Below are 22,288 nucleotides of genomic sequence, written 5' to 3' on the forward strand. Positions count from 1 at the left end.
TATATTTAAAGAAATCATCACAAATTAATTTTTATATGCTCTTAATTTTAACTACATTGATAAATTTTACTTTCTTCCAGGGTAAATGCCTTTTCTGGAAATAAACATATCACTTGACTTTTTTTTATTACTTTCTGTTTCTGAATTCATGCTTGATAGATCAATTGAGCGCAGTCCTTGAAATAACATTTAAAGTGGACCAAATTAAGATTCCAATAGTGTTACTGTCCCCTTGATGTAATTTAAAATGTGTAAACTGCCACTCGAAATAGAAGTGTAATTCCTGACATTTAATCATTTGGCAGTCTTTTAGGCATAGGTGAATTACTGCACTGTTATTTGAACTGAAGCATCTCATAATATATATGTAACAGATTTTGTACGATGCAAAACTTTACAGCAAGCTATTTGAATGTTTATTAAAAAAATTCTCAAAATGACATGGAAACATGTTTATTGGATAAATAAAAGCACTTAGACATTAAGAGTGTACATTATTCAATAATTTACATCATCATAAGAAAACTGGGGCATGAGTTAACCAGTACAAACTACCAAACTATATTCATATTCCAGTCATACTCCCTGTAAAACTATTTAATTTTTACCTTAGTAATGGATGTCTGTCTAATTATTTTAAAGCATCAAAAATGTGAATTGCACTTCAGCAAAAAAATCCTAGTAATATATTCTCTAAGGCTAATGTTTATGTAATTATCTATCTAATGTAAAGTGCAAAAGAACTGTCTGACAACTGGGCTGGATTGGCATGGAACATTAGTTTTGCTAAGAGGAAGGGTTCTGTGGTTAAAAAAAAAAAAAAAGTTCGGAAAAAACTGGGTCAAATAAAATTAAATGAGATTTTTCTGTACCTTAGGCTTTATTAAGCTCCCTGAGGAAGGTGAGACTTTCCCAAATACATTTGGTCATGGAAACTCCTTCTTCACAGACCTCCTATGACCAAAAGTCATAGGAACACCTTTGGGAAAGGATGACTTAGAGAATTGTGTGAAGAAGTTCTAACACAAAGTGTCATTTGGCAAAACTTATATGAGTCATGTCAAGCCATTTTAAAAGTTCTACCTCAACTATGAGCATCCAAATAAGGAAAATTATAATTGACCTCAGAATAGGACAGTAACAACCACCTGTATAAATCGGATGTTAAGATTCCATGCTACTGAGTCATAGTATCACCCTTATTCAACATGAATGATATACAGTGTGTTTACATTAGCTTTTTCCTACAACACTTCTAATTAGAATTCGATATCTTTTATGACTCAGTTAACATTCTCTCACATTATCAAATATATGTTCATGAAAAAAAAATTAACAGCCAGAGGACAAAATTACATGGATTATTTATTCACACATTTTTATAAAGCTGACCAAATGAATTTGACAGCTAATTATATAAAATTATCAATATCAACATGAATATACATTACTTCCTTTCTAGGATTTTTTTAAAGTGAAAGTTTATAAAAGGTTTTTGTTCAAGATACTACCATTCATCCTCCATTTTTAATGAAAAATTTTTAAATGAAAAACTATTAATTTGGTCACGAGCCATATTAAGATTATGCCATTTGCACCGTTAAGCTGGAAGATATTCAGTTAAAGTGTAAGAAAAAAATATGTGGTTTATTAAAACTTCATTAAGAAAGACTTTGGGGTGTTTGCCCAGAAAGGGACTGGATTAACTGCAGCAGCTTATACCAGGAATCTTAAATGCTAAGGACCTGGTGACTCCACTTTGCAATTTTTGTAGTAACACCACTCAAAAATGCTTCCATGATGCCTACCATGCTTAGGACCCACATTACACCTAGTGGTAAAGACTTACTGGTTTACTAATGCCAAAATCACTGGCTAACGTTGTCAAGAAAGTCAAACTTATAATTTCTGAACATTTAAACAAAGTGGTAGATTACTGGAGTTTTTTAAACTTTCTAAACAGTTAACAGCATTATGTATAAACAATTTCGTTTAAAAGGACAAATTTAAATATTGACATTTCATTAAAAATACGTCATTTCCAGAAAATCTAGATCTAGAAAAAGATGCCGTTTTAGGTTACCTATAAAGTGCAGAGAAAAAAGTTATGTTTATTAAGAATTTTTTTCCACAGAAGACAATAAAACATATTGAAGAAAAATATATAGTGCAAAAAATTTAAAAAGGAAAAACAATGCCTCCTGTAGTTTTATTTCACCATAGTTTAATTTATGGTTCACCTAAGGTGATTTAAGATAAAATTTTAGGAACTACAATTTTCTTCTTCACAGGCAAAGACTCATGAGTTTCTGTTCTCTGATTATGTGATCAAAGAACAAACCCAATTACAAAGATGGTGCAAAATCTAGGCTTCCCCTTCTGGCTCACCCTCAAATACCAACAACTACAAACAAAATTTCCAAGTATAATTTATAACCTTCAGGTAAGTATAAATTAGTTTTATCTAGGCTTTCATCATTTGGCTTCTTGTATAATCTATCTTGTAAGTAAGAAAGAAAATTAAAACTAAGAGGTATTTATATCACTTAGTCATATACCAATATTTATTATGCAGATATCCCTAAAGTTATAAATTTATATAAATATTACAAAAACATCTCTTTTACTGTTTTGCATGGTGAGCTAAAGTAAAAACACATAGAAAGAGAAGAGATTTAACAGACAGGAACATGGAAAAGCCCCAAAAGCTTTAATTCAAAGTAGTTCAGTTCATTTCTTCCAAGCAGAGAAATTCACAGTATTTCTTCAGCCTTCAAATTCTAGACTATCAAATTGCCATAGTGCCCTGCAAAAACTAATACATAAGCAAAATCACCAGCTGGTAACAACAAAATGGTTTTGGTTTTGATTAATTATATTCTACAGAAGCATTTTCACGACAGGAGAAATTTTGAGTTTCTAAGCCTTGTAACTCAAACCAGTATTATACTAGTAGGGTAAAGTTGACCCTATAATTCCTACATAACAAAAATAAAACAAAACCTTGAAACACTAAAGAACATGTGAAATATAACCTCTCCTTCAGCTAAAAACAAAACAAACTTGGAATCAGGTTAATAGGAACCATCTGAAATGAGAAATGAACAGTTCCATTACCTATCATAGATGAAAATTTCCTATCTCTCTTAGAAGAAAGACCATCACAAGTAAATTACTCTTTATAAAAGCAATGGTAGTTTTGCCCTTAAAAATGATTTGGAACATAAACTGCCAAAAGTCTGTCATAAAATTTAAAAGTATTTTTATGTTTACTATAAAGTCAAATTGGTATTTCTACCACGATTGAATCTTACATTTGCGTTAAGCTGAAAAACATAAAGAATATGGTCTCTAAAATATATTATTTCCAGTACTGAAACCAGAGATCACTTAAATTTTTTGACAACTGTAAACATATACAGAACACAGTATAAATATCAAAAGCGTAATACAGGATACTTACATCATCATATATGAAACTCACAACCCCTTGTCGCAAGTGGTCTCTTCTCCTAAAGAAATCTTTAAACAAAAAAATTACTTTTTCTGTTATAATTTAAAATCTATAGTTTTAAATACTTGGTGTCCCCAGGTACTAAAAAATGAATAATTTTATACTCAAGTAAATCTTAAGTGATTTTATGTCCCAGGCAACTGAGATATGAAGAAAACTTTCCAAAACTGAGCTATAACAATTTTTCACTATTTATAATCCTACATTTTTAAAGCCTTAAAGCTCTGATTAGATTTAATAGTGAATAAAGGGGGAAAATACATAATACCATCAACTTGCTGAAGAAAGTGAGGGACACCATTCAAGAAAAAAGCTACATGATACTGTACCCATAAATGGTCCATACCTGTCAATGCTCGAAGCTTCACACAGCAAGCAACATAATCATCAAAGAAAATTCTGCCATTCTTGCTATAACGTTTAACAATAGCAGTTAATGTTTGAGGACTCAACCTATAACCTAGAAAAAGGGATTGCTAGATTAAAACTTCCAAAACTAAACATCAAAAGAACACAACGAACAATGCATTCTTGTTAATAAAGTCATAAAACAAATTAACATTCAAAATTCATTACATAAAAATATACATTAGAAACAAAACACATTCCAATTGAAATTGATCAAAGGTTTCATTACTAATAGTGAAGTGGTACATAATTCTCACAATTCTAGCTTTGTAAAAAAGTGATAGCTAGGAAAAAGAAAATAATTATCTTTTTGTGTCTTTAAAATATATTTTGATTTTGAAATAAGGTCTAGTGTATGTCACAGGTTTTTTTAATGCATCAATATTTCAACCCTGTAATTTTATAGTTCTTTAAAGAATATCAGAGCTCTGGGTGTTTCTGGGAGGACTGGAGGTAGCTGTCCAGTTTTCCCAGCACCACTTATTAAAGAGGCTGTCTTTTCTCCATTGTATGTTCTTGCCTCCTTTGTCATAAATTAGGTGACCATATGTGTGTGGGTTTATCTCTGGGCTTTCTATCCTGTACCATTGAACTATATTTCTGTTTTTGTGCCAGTACCATACTGTCTTGATTACTGTAGCTTTGTAGTATAAAGTCGGGGAGGCTGATTCCTCCAGCTCCATTTTTCTTTGTCAAGATTGCTTTCGCTATTCGGGGCCTTTTGTGTTTCCATACAAATTGTAAAATTTTTTGTTCTAATTCTGTGAAGAATGCCATTGGTAATTTGATAGGAATTGCATTGAATCTGTAGATTGCTTTGGAATGGCAATCATCAAAAAATCTACAAACAATAAATGCTGGAGAGGGTGTGGTGAAAAGGGAACCCTCTTGCACTGTTGGTGGTAATGTAAATTGATACAGCCACTATGGAGAACAGTATGGAGATTCACTAAAAAACTAAAAATAGAACTACTACATGACCCAGCAATCCCACTACTATACCCTGAGAAAACCATAACTCTAAGGACACATGTACCCCAATATGCATTGCAGCACTATTTACAATAGTCAGGACGTGTAAACAACCTAAACGTCCAACGATAGATGACTGGATACAGAAAATGTGGTACATATACAATGGAATATTACTCAGCCATAAAAAGGAATGATACCCCAGTGTTCACTGCAGCACTATGTACGATAGCCATGTCATGTAAGCAGCCTAATTGTCCATCAACAGATGAATGGATACAGAAAATGTGGTACATATATATATATATATATATATACAATGGAATATTACTCAGCCATAAAAGGGAATGAAATTGAGGGCTTCTCTGATGGTGCAGTGGTTAAGAATCTGCCTGCCAGTGCAGGGGACACAGGTTCGAGCCCTGGCCCAGGAAGATCTCACATGTCACAGAGCAACTAAGCCTGTGCACCACAACTACTGAGCCTGCGCTCTAGAGCCCGCGAGCCACAACTACTGAAGCCCATATGCCTAGAGCCCGTGCTCCACAACAAGGGAAGCCACCACAATGAGAAGCTTGCACACTGCAATGAAGAGCACCCCCACTCGCTGCAACTAGAGAAAGCCCGTGCACAGCAACAAAGACCCAACACAGCCATAAATAAAACAAATCTATTAAAAAAAAGAAAATCAAAGCAAAGGTTATTAGTGATCTTTGCTATCATTCAAACCTATATTTCCCATTGACTATATTGCTTACAAGTGTCTTTTATAGTCAAAGAAAATTTGAGAATCAACATGGTTACTCAGAGGGGGGAGAAATAGGAAAATGTTATTCCATTTTGTCCTATAACCCTTATTCTGTTTCTTCACAGATTTTCATCTTAACCACAGTCTTCTTACTATTTCCTTGGTTCTTTATTGTCTAGCCCAGTGGATTCCAAAAGTTTTTGAATGTGTACTTCTATGAGTAAAAAGTTTTGGATCACTCACTCCCATTATATGTGTATTCATTTAGTTTTAAATTCTATACATGAATTACTATTTGATTATTTACATTTTAAAGTATATATAAAACTAAAATTTAAAAAGAATGGAATAAAAGTAATTAAAAATATAAATTAATATATTCCACTTGTTGCACCCCTAGAGATTGTCTTATGTATTTAATGAATGTGTACACTTTACTGTGAAGAATGCTGGCCTAGAATTATTGTCTTTATATATTAATGGATTAGTAGATTTAGACAAAAGACATTAATCCAGTCAAAGGGAAAAATAATAAAAACAAATGCAACAGAAGATAATTCTATGCGTAGCTATAATGAAATACAATCCAGGAAACTTGCTAAAAGTAAATGAAAGGTATAAATTAATAGAAGTCATATATGCAAACTAATGTAATTATATGCAAATAAGCCCTGAGCTTTCTATTAGAGAATTATGATCTGGATGTGGGACTGATAAAATTCATAAGATTTTCCATAGCATTCTCAGCAAAAATAATTTGAATATCTTAAAATATATCTGAAGACCTTAAATTTGAAAAATACAGAATACCTCTTTGTTACACTCAACTGCCTATGTGAACTCTTCGGTGGTTTTCTTTTTTGCAATTGGTTATATTAATTTTCCAACACTGTGCTGAATTAAGAACCAAGTTTAATTCATTAGGAATTAAGACTCTATAGTTGAACTATACATGTTTATATGGCCAGGACTGTCCCTAAAATGACCATCTATTAAAACATCTATTGATACAACGAAACTAATCATGGCTTTGACTTTAAATTGGAATTTGAGGTAATTTGCACTTGGTTCAGATTTCTGAAAGTTAAATAAAATCTTTCAAAAAGTTCTGTTACAAAAGAATTTTGTTTAAAAATGAGTGTAAATAAAATCACGAAAGTAAATACAATTAAGAAAACTACTTAAAATTGCATTAACTGTAAACAAGTTAAACCCCATTTATATTATCACTTTTTGAAAGAAAATAGACTGAGAACCTCAGCTTATCAGAGATATGCTAAAAATAAATTTACAGTCTTTTAAGATATTCTAAAATGTAGACTTCCCATTTTGAGGTTTTCCGGTGTCTGCTGTGTGTTCTACACTACATAAAAAAAAGATGAAAAACCAGAAAAACAGGTTTTACTGCTAGAAAGCTAGACTATGTATGGAGACCTGTAATTGAGATAAGGCTTTGCTGTCAAATTAGAGATCTTACCAAGTTACAAAAGAATACAATATAAATGGTAAGTGAGTACAAACAATTAGAATAAATTTAAGTATACTCAACAAAGGAAATTCAGAAATTGTTTTATCAACCAGACTGTATGAAATATCATCTTTGGAAAACTCAGAAATAAAATGGTTTTGTTAAAGGTCTTAAATCAGAATGTATCTATAACCTTGAAATCAAATTGGACAACAGCTGGTGAAATAATATACCCTTTTATTACTCAGCAAATTTAAACAATTAATATTCATCTGAACAAAGATGACCTGGATCGATTCTAAAGAATTTAATATTCTTACCCATAGCAGCAATGGCTTGATTCAATTCATGACGCTCTACTGTGCCACTTCCGTCTTTATCAACAGTTATGAAATTTTGCTTCCAGGCATTAAGAGCTGCCCAAAGTTCTTTGAATTCATTAAATCCCATTTTTCCTGTGTAATCTCTCTGATAGTTTTATTAACAAAAATAAGTTTTGATACCAAAGAATCTCCCCGGACCCAAAACTCCAAATAATTGACTAAAAACTTGCTAAGTTCACTTCTGCAAGAGTTAGCCAAATTTAGCATATAAATAGATTTCTGTGTAAAAATGGAAAAGAATGGAATTCAAACAGGATGTTACAAAGTATTGTTAAACTCTCTAGTTTACTATGATCATTTATATCTAACAGTTGCCTTAATATTCTATATTCCAATATTTTCTATTTTTAGTCAAGGATACATCCAACATGGCAATCATAATTCTGCAGGTTTCCAAACTGAAGGCTATAAAACATATTTATTATTTGAATTAAATTCTGCCCGATTTTATTTATATAAAATTACAACAATTTCTGTTTTCAAAACAAAACATTTACACATTGCCAAACATACACAATCACCCAATGAACAAACTTTGTTAGGCATGCATAGTAAAAAAAATAAAATAAAAGAGAGACTAAAATAAAAATTACTACCTTCATACTACTCACATCTAGTAAGGAGATTTGGGTAATTAAATAAGCAATTATAAAATACTGAAAATTAAACAAGTGAAAAGGAGGGCTTCAGTCTTCCTAACACAAATGCCAAGTCAGGTTTAAGTAGAAGTTGTCATATGCTGAGATCACAAAACTTGAAAGTGTTAGAGATTTGGTTAAAGCTTGGGGTATATGGGAAGGAGAGGCATATGCATAGAATGACTTCAGAAAGCCAGATGAGGGCCAGGTCATGAAAGTCTTGAATGCCACCCTAAAGTTTTAGACCAATGGAAGTTACTAAAGGATTTTAAGGAACAGAGGGGCAATTCTAAAATTTCCATTTCAGAAACAGTAATTGACAAAGAACATACTAGAGAGTAAAGTAAGATGGACAAGTAAGATGGATCTGGATGTAGGTAAACCATCTGGTAGTTTACTGCAATCAACCAAGTAAGAAAAAGATGAGCTTCAGAGCTGAAAGCACTGTTTTTTTCTCAGGGGAGGGGAAAAGAAAAGAAGAAGAAATAAAGATAACAAGATAGTTTGCTATCTTAAAATCAGGGGTTATTAGAAATACACCTTCATATTTAAAGAACTATAACTGAGGACTCACTAGGCAGAATTTAATTTTTCTAAACCTTATCACAATTACATTCAACTAGCATGCTGATTTATCTCAAGACTAATTACACATAGTCCTGATAAAGGAGATATGTCAGTAGAGTCAAGTTTACAAAGTTCTTACTAGTAGCTCGTTAAAATAAATGAATGAATAAAAATGCTTAAAATTATTTTACTTTATGCTATTTGATAAAATATTTTGAAATTTTTATAAAGAAAAAAACTATTTCAGCTAAATTTTAGACCCATTAAAGAAAATTATAAAACAATCCAAAAGTTAAAAGCACTTTCTTTGCATGTTTGGTGTCAATGTTAGAATAGGTGGTTACAGTATTTTCAGACTGACAATTCAACTGACAGTGAATAGCATTTACTATGAGCCAGGTAGTGTGTGTTTTTGATTTCACATAAACATGCCAAACCTATCCTAGCCCCAATTTTACAAATAAAGCAACTGTGGCCCAGAAAGATAAAGTTTCCCACGTTCACTAGCTAACAGGTGGAAGAGTCAGGATTGGAGCCCAGTGCTCCTTCATACGAAAACTACTCAGGCAAGAAGGGGGAGAAATCTCTGGAATGGCATTCCATCATGTTGTCAAGTAAATGACATCTGTTTTGCCTTAAAGTTAACATGGCACACATTCATTAAGTGGGAGAATCTGAATAGATGATAATAAATGACAAAAATTGAGTCATCAAATAAGCAGACCTTCAATCAATCTCAAAATAGGACCAAGTATATGTAAGATTAAATATCTGACGAAGAATGGAGGGAGAGAATTTTTAGGAAAGTTGACAGATTTTCCCTCTCTCCCCACACCCCATTAGAATGGACAGAATTAAACTGAATTTCTAGAAGTTGTAATCCTTTAGAGAAAAAGAGAATGAGAGAGGAAACAAAGGAATAAAATTTTGCAAGTTGGAAAAGTAGGTGGACCTACGTTGACAACCTAGATCTGAGAAAGTGGCTTCCTGAACTTGCAATAAGACAACCTGAGAAGCAGCCTGGTTATCTTGGAGGAGACTCCAAACGTTTAAGAACTGGCAGTACTTCTGAAAATGGGTGTGAATGTAGAGACAAAAACCGAAGGACTGATTGAATGTCTATCTAAGGAGCCTTTAGAGCCCCAAATCCCCTCCTTGCTTCAGCTACGTGGATGGCTACCCTGTCTACTCCCACGCCAGTAGACATCTGGGGTTTTATCCTCTGGAGGGGACTGTGCACTGCAGGAAACCAGGCACAGCTGAGGACAGGGCTATCTACTAAAACAAGGAAATTCAATGACAATTTACAAAAGACTGAGAACCCTGATGAGTCCTCCCTCCTCCGCTCCAGAGAGAAGATCAACTGGACAACCAGCCCCAAAGGAAATCCCGAAAGATCCTGATACCCAGTGTTGGAGGACACACTGCCCAGCCAAACCACCAGACTCTGAAGTCTACAGTCAACACCCAGCCTGGCTCTCAGGGCTTCTAACTGGCATTTTAGTTAAATATGAGCAAGCTAGGATCATCAGACACCTGAGAAAAGCACCTAACATGAAAGACAGCCAAACAAACAACCTGGAAAAAAAAACTGGAGGAAGCAGGTTATGTAGGAAGAAAAAAGCTTAAAAAAAAATACATTAACAATCTCAGAGAGATAAGGAAAGACATCGCATTCATGAAAAAAGAACAAAGGCTCTTGGATTTTAAAAACGTGATAGGAGAAATGAAAGACACAATGGAAGGTTTCGAAAATAAAGTTGAGTGCTCGCTTCAGCAGCACATATACTAAAATTGGAACAACACAGAAAGTAGCATGGCCCTTGCACAAGGATGACACGCAAGTTTGTTCTGTGAAGCGTCCCATAGTTAAAAAAGAAAAAGAAAATAAAGTTGAGGAAATTTCCCCAAAAGTAGAGGAAAATAAGAGGTAGGAGAGAAAAGGTAAGAAAAGTGACCCAGTCCAAAGACACATTCCAGAAAGAGAAAATGGAGAAAACAGCGCTGAACTAATGCAAATGAGTCTCCAGATTAGGAGTGCCCACTGCATTCCCCACACAACCAGGCACAGCACTGTGACATTTCAGACTAGGGACAAAGAGAAGATCTCACAAGCCTCCACACAGTAATAACAAACGACATACAGGCAGGAAACAAAAAGATAAAGCAACAATGGAAGCTGGAAACAATGGAGCAATACCTTTAAAATTCTAAGTCAAAATGATTTGTAATCTGGAGTTCTATACCTGGCCAATCACTTAATTCTGAGGATAGAATGAAAGAATTTTCAGAGAAAGTCTCAAAAAATTTACCTCCCATGCACTTTTATTAAGAAGCTAATTCAATATATTTTATCGAATTTAAAATGACAACAAGGGATGGAATGAAGGGGAGATCCAACTCAAGAGAGAGAAGAAAGGGCTCCAGGAGTGCAAGCATGACAGCTATGCACAGAAAACGAAGCACAACAGAAAGCTCCTGGATGAAGATTAATTTCAGAAAAAGCAAAAAGTTACATTAAAAGAAAAATTAATCATATATTATTACAAGACTCAGGAAGAGCATTTAGATAGTAACAATAAGGCAAATACTGATTAGTGAGCTAATGAAAATTACTTAACAGCAGATGGACGAGGGAGCTCCTGTGTAGAGTACAGGGACACAGGTGAGAGGGTTACATCCTCATCACCCACCGCAGGACATAATAATTGATGATCATTAAAAGTGAAAATCCATAGTGATAAAGGCATGCTATTTTGAGATATGGAGGCAAATTTCAAAAGAATTAGCTGAAGAACTTTAAAGAGATTTTCTCTGCGAGTGGTTAACATTGGGGAGGGAGGAATGCATGCTGAACAGTATTTTCACAACAAGCTTTGCAGAATTATTTGGTTCTTTGAACTATGTGCATGTATATCTGTGATAAAAATTTTTTTTAATATTTTAAGTATGGAAACAAAAAAGTTAGAAAATGAATTTCCTAGTCCAATTTTAACAGAGGAAAAAAAAGATCTCACGAGAAAAAGTTCCACTAATTCCAGACTGTGTTAAACATTTCTGAAGTTCTTCAGCATCCACTTCACCATCCTGTTACAAAATAATTATAACCTGATTAATAAAATCAGCTGTATAAAAGCATACTAAAATGCTAACTAACTGTTCTAGGCCGATCAATAAATATGCAATCTTCAAAATACTACTCTATTATCAACTACAAAATTATAGAGATAATTATTGACAGCAAAGGCACATTAGAGAACATCGCACAACATGAATACTTTTTTCACAATCAAATTTTATTCTATTAAATTATTCAGGTATTTCAAATAAAAGTTATATTCTCTACTTCTGAAAAATAGCATAATCACTCTGTCCTATAACAGTGCAAAGTAGTACCTTGTGAGAATCATTATACCTGTACTTAAAATAGTTAGAAAAATGCCTAAAATGCGTTCAGAGAGGTCTCAAACACTTTCCTTTCATGCCCATTTTGAGAGGAGATTATTTCTAAAGGATACTGAATCTTTAACTGGGAAGAGAAAATATCTTTTTCCTCCACAGCATTAACCTCAGCAAAGTTTTAGAGTCCCCTCTGATTTTTTGTCCAAATATTCTTGTTTGACCTTCTTATGGGAAAAAAAATTTTTTTATCACAAACAAGTAACCACAATGGAAGTGAAACAGGTTGAATACTCTCATTATGTTTCAGTACCTCATCCTATTTTCTACAAAAATAAAGAGTAATTTACTTGGAAGCATCACATACACTGTCACAAATTCAAAACAACAGCTCTGAGAAAGGATTAAGGAGGCAAATTTAAAACATGTAATTTGTAAGAACCCAAGAAAAAAACAAAACTTTTACAAACTACTTCTAAGAAGTATTATAGACACTTCTAAGGAGTATTATAAACATTATCAGGCAAGTGAGAGACTAACCTTTAAATATAAGGAAGTTTAAGAAAACTCAGTAGTCACAGTAATGTTTTAATGCGATATTAAAAAAATTAACGCAAAAATTCTGTGAATAAATATCCAGTTTTTAAACAAAGGATCTGACCCTGTGCTTGCATCATTCACTTCATTTGTCTCTTGATATTGACCCTGTTTAGGTCTATCAAGCCTGTTAGATTTACCTGACGGTTTTACATTTTTAAGATATTAAAGTATGTATTGGTTTATTTATTGTATTTTAGTCTGCTTGTTTCTGGAAAATAAACCCAAGTATTTATTAGAACAACTTAACTCAAGGCAAAGGATTTTATATTTCAGTGAAGTCTGATTCTGGACACAATCTAGGTGGGGAAAATCACAAAACCACTAGGTACGGAAGGGTGACACAGGGAGAGGAAGGGAAACGTGGAAGGGGACAAAAGGTTAGGGGAGGGGTGAGGAGAATAAACAAAAACTTCACTCACTGTAAGTTTAAGGAACCAATATTCCAGAGTATGTGGAAAAATCTAATGTTCAGAAAGACAGTCCACAAGAATGAACCATTTCAGAACAAATTCATACAGGATGAAAGAATTTTATAGAGCAATCATTAAAACAAGTATGCTAAGAAAATGCAGAGAAATAAATGAACAGATATGTTCCATTTAGAAAGAATAAGAAATTCATCCATTTAACATATATCTATTGAACAACCTAACACGTTCAAGCACCATTAAATGGACTAAGTACCAAGCCGTGTCCAAAACAAATTCCTCGCCTTCACAGAGGTTACATTTTAGTGGTGGGAGAGAGGCGGTAAAGCAGAAATTACATCTGATGGTAGTAAGTGCTGAGGGAAAAAATACAGCAGAGTAAAGGTGCTAAGAAGGAGTGTTGTGGAGTACGGCAAGGAGGCCAATGGACATAGATGGTAAAGCAGAGCCTTTTGGTAAAGCAGGCAAATTTTGAGAGAGATTTGAAGAAAGTGAAGGAGCGAGCTATGCAGACATCTGAGGGAGAGTGCTCTAGGCCCGAGTTGTCCAAAACAGAAGCCACTAGCCCTACATTCCACCGAGCACTTAAATGTGCCTAGTCTGAACAGAGATGTTCTGTTAGTGTAAAATACACGCCAGATTTCCAAGACTTAGTAACCACGACATAGAGTAAAATATCTTATTAATAAGTTTTACATGATTACATGTTGAAATGTTAATCTTTTTTGATACACTGGGTTAGATAAAATATTCTATTAAAATTAATTTCACCTATTTCTTTTTACTCCTTAAAATGCATTACTTGGAGGCTTGAGAACTACACATGTGGCTTGCGTTTGTGGCTCACACTCTATTTAATTTGGACAGTGCAGTTCTAGGCAAAGAGAACAAGTATAGGGTCGGAGGATGTTCTTGGTGTTGCTATCATTTTCACTCACTCACCTTGAGCACGCCTCTCCCTGTACCGTTATCATTTCCCACAGGTCTATCTCCCTGACTAGACAGAGATCGTCTAGGTCAGTATCTGAGTTTCATTTACCTTTCATCCCCAGACCCTAGCCCAGTATCTAGTGCAAAGCAAGTTAGCTGTTTGGTAGAATGTAGATAATTCCTTTGGTTCTTCACTAAACTGTAGTCATTTCTGACAGTTTGTAGCCATATTCATTTACTATTTCAAAAGGTTGAAACTATTACAATTTCTCATTCAAGTATGGATTAAATTTAAAAATCTAAAACCTAAGTAACGAATGAAATTCTATTTTGCATGCGTTTTTATAGAATTTTGGAGTTTTTCTAATAACCTGAATAGCTTTGCTGAAAGTTATTTACCACTATCAGAAAGCATTATCCTGGTACACTACTTCATACTCGTATTTCATACATTTTATAAAAACATGTTATCTGAATTAACTAACAAGCAGTGTCTTCCTAAATTATAAGGAGAAAATCCAAGTGATCATTTTGGATCTCTTTACAGGCAGTTTGAGCTGAGGATTGTGATCAGCTATCTAAACCCTCAACTAAATTACCTATCATTAGGGGTAGAAAACTGCATTTTCTAATTAAATATTAAGAGCTTTAGATAGATAATTAACAAAAAATCAATTGCCCTTGGTTAGGTTAACTGATAGGCAGCAAGATTTTGAAATGATATTCAAGTTCAAGTCCTATTTGTTAGGCTAATCAATCTTAATCTCTACTTACTCATCTATAATAAAAGAGCACATCCATCTGACCTACCTCACAGAGCTGCTGTGCGGAAAAATGCAAGCAGTGTGCACACTGAAGTTAAAGTTGTTGGTATTATCAAGATACTTCTGTGTGTATACGTGTGTGTGCCTGTGTGTATTTATGAACGTACTAACCAGAATTTCCCTGAATCAATTGATGATTGAATCATTACTGTTAGGAAAACATCCTCCTATAAAAAGGGACACTGCAGAAACTTTTAATTGGACATTTCTCAGAGTATCTTTAATTATGAGGCCTATCAAAAAAGAATATAGCTGCAGAGGTGAGTTTGGTAACTAGGTTCTAGGATCATAATGTATAAATCTGATACTACACTTGAACCCTTAAGGCCAGACAAAATTCATCATATAAGAGAACTGTCTAAATATTTGGATGAAAAATTGAAAATGAGATCGTTTATGCATCCATTCAATGACTAATATAATCCTAGTGCCTCCTGGGTAAGAGACAATATGACAAGGGCCACGTCCTTATGGAATTTAATTATTCAAAAGCACAAGACTGAAAAATTTAAGGAAAGTATCAAATAGTACAATCATAGCAAATTATTGTTGACAACTGTTACAATGAAATAGTTCTTAAGTCAAAAAAAGTCTCTAAATATATATGTCTGGTTCTTACGTTTTAAGTTGTAATTTTATAAAATGGATTTATTATATAGTCAGCTATAGATAACATACTTATTCCCAGTATTATACTTAAGAGTTCCTTGCAGATAAGAGTGGCATAATGCAACAGTTAGGATTGCATTTAACTACAAAACAATTAGAAAATGTTATAAAAGGGGCTTAAACAAATCAATATTTATTGTTTTCATACAAGAAGTCTGGGGCTATGCAGAACAAGACTCTGTGGCAACTTAATGCGGCCATCAATCTCTTTCCATGTTTCCACATTCCCCATCCATAGGCCTTTATCTCAAGCTTGTTGCCTCAAGATCACAATGTGGCTGCAGCACCTCCATACTGCAAGTCCCCTTTCCAGGCAGTAGGATGAAGGCAGAGAAAGGGCCAACACTAGTTCCAGGAAAGCGTTCCTCATTTGGAAGAGGAAAGCATCCCAAAGAAATTACACCTACATCTCAATGGCCAGTCTTATGGCACATGGTTACCTTTATAGAAAGGTGTCTGAGATGGTATTAGGGCTTTCCAACCGCTACCACACGTGAAAAGGGAAAAGGAGGTTTTGAATGGAATTCGGGTAGCCAAAACAAAGTGTCTGCCACATGTAATAATTCTGTGCATATCCTCTATTTCTAGAAAGGCATATGGGACCTAGTGAACATTTAAGTGATTGAATAATGAATGGAAAATGTTATCAAACTTCTATGAAATTCTATGCACTCAATAAATCATTCTTGACCACTATAAAAGAAAAGAGACATGGACTGTGACTGAGACCCAAGTATGAATCTCTGTCTCTGCTCATTAGTCTGGTATTTGTCCCTTCGTTCTGCCTTATTTCCTTTATCTTTTCCTGATTTGCTTTACCATCATCAAGCCTCTCCCGGAAACATCCATAATTTACAAGTCTCCTTTGTGATACTCTGCCCCAGCTTCCTCAAGGAGATTTACATACAGATCTCTTTTTCCCAGATCCTATCTGGCTCAGTCTCCACGCACCACCCTGGTTACTCCTAACGTGTCAGACATCAAACTAACAGACTTTTTAATGAGATAATTATGACTACCCTCATCTCTGATCTCAAGAAGAAAATGAGTCTAGATAAGTTTAAAATGCAAGTTTCATATACATTTAAAATGACACACTAAATAAAAGAGCTGACATTTGTTTTAAGTTGCAATCAGTTTTTAAAACTGATATTTGTGCTATATATTTAGGATTTTACCTGGTCAGCAACAGCAGTGAAGTATGTCCACATGGGGTCTCCCGCTGAGGAATAACTGTCCGGATAAGCTGGGTATGCAGGGTATCCACCAGGGAGCACAGCTGGCCCTGTTCCTGGCATTGGCTGTCCCATTTGCATCTGATTGCTAAAATTTCCAAGCTACAAGAGTGAAAAAGGAGAAGGTTATTAATACAAATATTACCCATTATCCACTGAAGTTGGTTTAAAAGAAAATACTTATGAGAAGTCCATTGAAAAGCAAAACTCGAGTTACTGAAAGCTCCCAAATTATCACAAAAGCTGTTAGCTACAAACTGCGAGATGCCCTGTATTACTTAATTCAGCTCATCAACAAATGTTATCCAACATGTTTTAAAGTGTTAAAGAAAAAAGTCTCTAGCCTCTAAGAATGAGGCACACTTTAAAAAAGTAAAAAATACAAGCAAAAAGTAAAAAATACAAGAAAATTTCACCTAGAGTAAAACTAAGAAGTAGTATACCTAAAGACACATACATAGAACACATGGTAAATACAATACAACAGAGCTGTGAATGAATCATGGGAAGATGCATAGGGCTGAAACATCCCCTCCACTAGAAAATATTTATTGTTTAAAAAGCAAGATATCAATGAACAGAACAATAAAGTGATAATTCCAACAATAGTCCTCTTCAAAACTGATAAGAATAAGAACAACAACAACGAGAATACCAACAATAATAATACTCAGCTAATGTTTATTGAGAGCTTTTTATACTGCAGGCACTGTTCTAACTACTTTCCATCTACCATGCGATTTGATTTCCCAACAACTCAGTGAGATATGAAAGTACTATCCTCTTTTCAGTTGAGGATGTGAAACTTCAAGAGGTTTCCTGAATTAGTTAAGGTCAAATGGCTAGTAAGAAGTAGATCATGATTCAAATATAAAGCTGACCCCAGAGACTACATACTGTTTGTTTCCTGCTATGGCTCTGGTTACTGTCTTCTTTTCACTTTGGAACTTGGTATACATTTTTTTATATCTTAGAGAGATATTTTGCTCACTATTTTTAATGAGTCTGGAGGAGGAATAAGTATCAAGATTGTTCATTATTCCATTTGGAACAAAAATCTTGATCTGCATCTTTGAAGAATAAGCAGAGATTGATGGGCAAAAAGAGAAAAGAATTCTAAGAGGGGGAAAAAGGCAAAAGGTAGGAGCCTTTAGTGGCAGTTTGAAAAGCTGCAGCATGGGATATGGTAAAGGCAAAAGGTATGCAGAAAGTATGGGAGCTCCAGGAAATGTGTTCAAGGATCAAAAACTAGATTATGAAGCAATGAAGTATAAGAAAGGGAACAATAAACATTAAAACAATATAATGAATTTTGAAAAAAAGTAACTGTTTAAAAGTTATTCTTTGAAAAGAGACAGACTGTCAAAGGACAGGCCAGTTTCTGGAATAAAAAAGAGAAGTGTATATAACCACAAAGAGAATTCAAATTAAAAAATACATATTAACAAATGCTTATGAACACCTCTTTACCAATACATTTGAAAATGTAGGGGCTTCCCTCGTGGCGCACTGGTTAAGAATCCGCCTGCCAATGCAAGGGCCATGGGTTCGAGCCCTGGTCCGGGAAGATCCCACATGCCGCAGAGCAACTAAGCCCGTGTGTCACAACTACTGAGCCTGCACTCTAGAGTCTGCGAGCCACGAGCCACAACTACTGAAGCCCGCGTGCCTAGAGCCCATGCTCCACAACAAGAGAAGCCACCGCAGTGAGAAGCCCACGCACGCAATGAAGAGTAGCCCCGGCTCTCCCCAACTAGAGAAAGCCCGCGCGCAGCAATGAAGACCCAACACAGCCAAAAATAAAATAAATAAATAAAGTTTAAAAATTAAAAAAAAAATGTAAATGAAATGGGCCTTCTAAAAGTATCTAAAGTCTATAAATTACAAATATTGATCCAAGGAAAAAAAACCTCCTATTTCTAATAAGGGTAACTAGGATAAGCTCAATCTTCACACACACAAAAAAAATTTTCATAAAATATTATTTTTTAATATTAAAGGAAAAAGGTAAAATTTCCTCACTCATACGGGGAAACTTCCAGGCCAATACTGGGGGACAAGTCTAGACCCAGAGGTAAAAGGATTAGCAAAATTCCCAAAGCAGCTTTTGCTCTGAGGCAAAAAACAAACACCTAGACTTTGGTTCCAAGGCCTCCAAGGACGTGGAGGGCAATCAAGGCCTGGGGCATATCCAAGAAATTAAGGCTTACTGGAGACCCTCACACCTTAACCTTCACAGAAGGAAAACTGAAAAAACTTTTTTCTAGGAAGAGAGGCCAAACTAAATATAAGCCTATTAGCAAAAAGCTCATGTTGAGGTGGTGCCAGGAGACTGGCTATAGACCCTCTACTGTGGCATCTCCATGTGTGCCTGGAGGGTTCAGCATACTTGTTTTTTAATCAAAGTCAGGCAAGCAGTATTATATGAAGAACCTGGCCTTAGGAATAACCTTCTATCTACCTTTCCTTCCTGTCTCGCAATATTAACTTCTCCAAAATCCAAAAATGTCAGAGCCTGGTGGAGGCCAGATTAAAGATGGTTGCAAATTCTTTGCAACCTTTTCGCTGCAAAGGCAAAGACTTTCTCTACTCCCTTGAATCTGGGCTGGGCCTGTTTCAGCTTTATCTGGTAGAAACTGCACCACATGCATTCCAGGCTTAAGACTTTAAGAGGACAGGCAGCTTTAGTTTCTCTCTTAGAACATGGCCAGCATGAAGAAGCTCAAGACCCATGTGGAAGGGCCCACATGGAGGGAAACTCAGACCCCTAGCCTACAAAGTAAACCCTGAAAAGTAGTTTATAATAAATTCATATTTCAAGTTGTCTTCCCAATAGTTTCAAATGAATCAAAACTGATCATTAGGTCATCATTGTCATGACCTGGTAATGCGACTGAAGAAAACCTTGGACTTGTGTCAGCAATGTCATTTTCATGTAGTTTTGCACACTTTTGAATCTTTAGTATTATCTTTGATCCCTAGTTTTGTCCCAGAAATTTTCAACTACTTGTCCATTTTGTGAGGGTTACTTTGGTTAAACTAGATCATATAATCTGTAACCCTGGAGAATTCTGCACATATAAACTGTGTAATAAGTCACAACAGGCTGCATAGAACTCCACTTCATACCTCAGGATACCAGCTGTACCTTATGTCAGTGTTCTTCAAACATTTGCTTCCCTATCCCTAAAACAATGTTGAAAAGTTATATACTTTTCCCCACAGTTTATGTTGACATTTGACGTTCTTAAGTCAAATGTATTAGGCATTAAGCAATGCCTAATACACTGTAAATCTTGACATTCACAAATGATGTCTTACATCACTCTTTGGAAAGTATCCGTTGCTATCTACATACTATAATGACCTGATACTTGCTCCTACCCATTTTTTTTTTTTTTAAGAGAAATGAAAAGGCTCTTCTGGAACATTCAGAAAATTTACCTTTTTCCTTTTATTCTTGGAACTTATTTTTTATTCTATTTCTTCCTCATCTGTATAAGCTTTCTATGCTTAAAATATCATTATGCTTGAAAATACTGATCACACTATAACACTTACCTAAAATAAAAATATGTATGTAAACTGAAATTTTAAATTTTGTTTTATTTCCTGTTACCATAATGGATACTACAGTCACAACTCCCAACTCCCAAAAGTGATGCAGGATAAACAGTTATGTAAGGAAGTATAATCTTCTCCACCTCCCCACTCCCCCATCCCCGCCCCAAAAGTCTAGAAGAACACTGTCCTTGGTAGAATAGTAAACATTAGGAGACATTTAGCATACCTTAATTTATTCATAAGCAATATAGAGAACAGAAAAGAAGTGGTCAAAAAATTCAGGAAAAGGATGTGTAGCAAAACCGGGGAGGAGGGGGTTAGGAGGATTGGACGGAGGGCGGACCACAAAAGATTACTGGAACAAGAAAAAGGATGCTTTGTTCCTCCATTCCAGGGAAGAAATTTCTAAAAACACTCCACACCCTTGGCTCCACAAGGACTCGTCTAAGGGTTCCTCAGGGACCAGAACACCTGCGGCTCCCCGCTCGGCCCCAGCCCCGGTTTCCTACACGGCGCGAAGTCCCGGCGCCGCCGAGCACCAGAGGCGGGCGAAGTTAGCAGGGACCGACCGAAGGCGGATCCGGCACGTTGGCACCGCCCGCCGGAGCGCCACACCCCGCGGAGGCAGAGGCCGCGCCGAAGCGGCCAGGACTCACCCCTCCTCCGTATCGCGGGTAGGCCATGACAGTCTTGCGAACGTCAACCGTCACCCTCCGAGTCAGCGTCCGCCAGGCTGGGAGAAAAGCGGAGGTACAGCTGCAGGTGAAGGTGAGGTTGCCGGACTCGCCGGCCGCGCCGTTCACTTCCTCGAGACCAACCCCCCCGGCGTCCAGCTCTGCCCTACTCAGCTAGGATTGGCTGGGACCGGCCCTTCGGAGCCTATAGTACCTAAGCCCGCCCCTCCCCCGAGGCCAGTCCCATCCATCTCGTCTCTGATTGGCTTCACGCGGCCAGCCTTTTCCTACTCCTCTTTTATTGACTCGCTCGGGTCTTGCGCTCTCTCCTCGCTAAACAGAGAACCCTTTGCAACAGTAACTTCCACCCTCTTTGGAAAGGCTCTGTAGGTCGGTTTCTTTTCTCCTTAGAAACCCAGACCAGCAAGTGCATGACTTCTTTTAACCTCCACTCTTTTGAAGCTGGGCTACCGAATACATATCTATGAATTTCAAAACTTGAAGAGTTACTTAAATCTATTTTTCCGTAGCGTTGATGTCACATCATCAAAACTATGAAACCTTGACCTCTACTCCAAAGGTAGTGCTTCTGAGCTAAAACTCTCTTGACACCAAGTTTTACCAAAAGGTTATTATAGTTTGTTAGATAAATGGTGACCACAAGTTGCCAGATTTAGCAAATAAAAATACAGGATGTCCAGTTAAATTTTTTTTTTTTTTTTTTTTTGCGCGGTACGCGGGCCTCTCACTGCTGTGGCCTCTCCCGCCGCGGAGCACAGGCTCCGGACGCGCAGGCCCAGCGGCCATGGCTCACGCACCCAGAAACTCCGCGGCATGTGGGATCCTCCCGGATCGGGGCACGAACCCGTGTCCCCTGCATCGGCAGGCGGACTCTCAACCACTGCGCCACCAGGGAAGCCCTAGTTAAATTTTATTCTAAAAAAAAAAAATGAAATTTTTAAAATATGAGTATGTCCCAAACATTGCATGGATCATACACTTACAGCAAAAAAATTATTCGCTGTTTACACGCTGATAATATACAAGGCATCCTATATATTATCTGGCAACCCGACAAATGACTCAACATTTGGGCAAACTCTTTAAGTTGTGCCTCCTAATTCTATCTGTAAGGTCGGATCTTAACAAACGGCACCGCGAAACAGAGGAAAGCTTCAAGTGAGCTTTATTAGGGAGCGCTCGCGGGCGAGGTTCACTAGTCCGAGAGAAAGGGGCCAGAGAAGTCGCACCCGGGCGAGGGTTGGGC

At 36.0% G+C, this 22,288-nt stretch overlaps 1 protein-coding gene and 1 non-coding gene across 2 annotated transcripts; one reads left to right on the forward strand and one right to left on the reverse strand.

Annotated features, from left to right (window-relative positions):
- Nucleotides 1–393: 393 nt before the first annotated feature.
- Nucleotides 394–21,440, reverse strand: GCA (grancalcin). The gene is made up of 8 exons (XM_022569903.2): nucleotides 21,004–21,440; nucleotides 16,727–16,885; nucleotides 11,716–11,785; nucleotides 7,855–7,898; nucleotides 7,431–7,578; nucleotides 3,861–3,974; nucleotides 3,464–3,522; nucleotides 394–2,815 (listed from the first exon to the last, which is right to left on the reverse strand). The coding sequence occupies exons 1-8, from the start codon at nucleotides 21,028–21,030 to the stop codon at nucleotides 2,789–2,791; spliced, it is 648 nt and encodes a 215-aa protein (XP_022425611.1). The 5' UTR covers nucleotides 21,031–21,440; the 3' UTR covers nucleotides 394–2,788.
- On the forward strand, nucleotides 10,463–10,571 carry LOC115802200 (U6 spliceosomal RNA). The gene has a single exon (XR_004022598.1). It is a non-coding gene; the product is annotated as a U6 spliceosomal RNA (small nuclear RNA).
- Nucleotides 21,441–22,288: the final 848 nt, after the last annotated feature.

The sequence above is a fragment of the Delphinapterus leucas genome, chromosome 8 (genome assembly GCF_059928025.1).
Source record: "Delphinapterus leucas isolate spDelLeu-1000000601 "Yukka" chromosome 8, BTC_Dleu_Yukka2, whole genome shotgun sequence".
In the NCBI taxonomy this organism is placed as follows: Eukaryota; Metazoa; Chordata; class Mammalia; order Artiodactyla; family Monodontidae; genus Delphinapterus; species Delphinapterus leucas.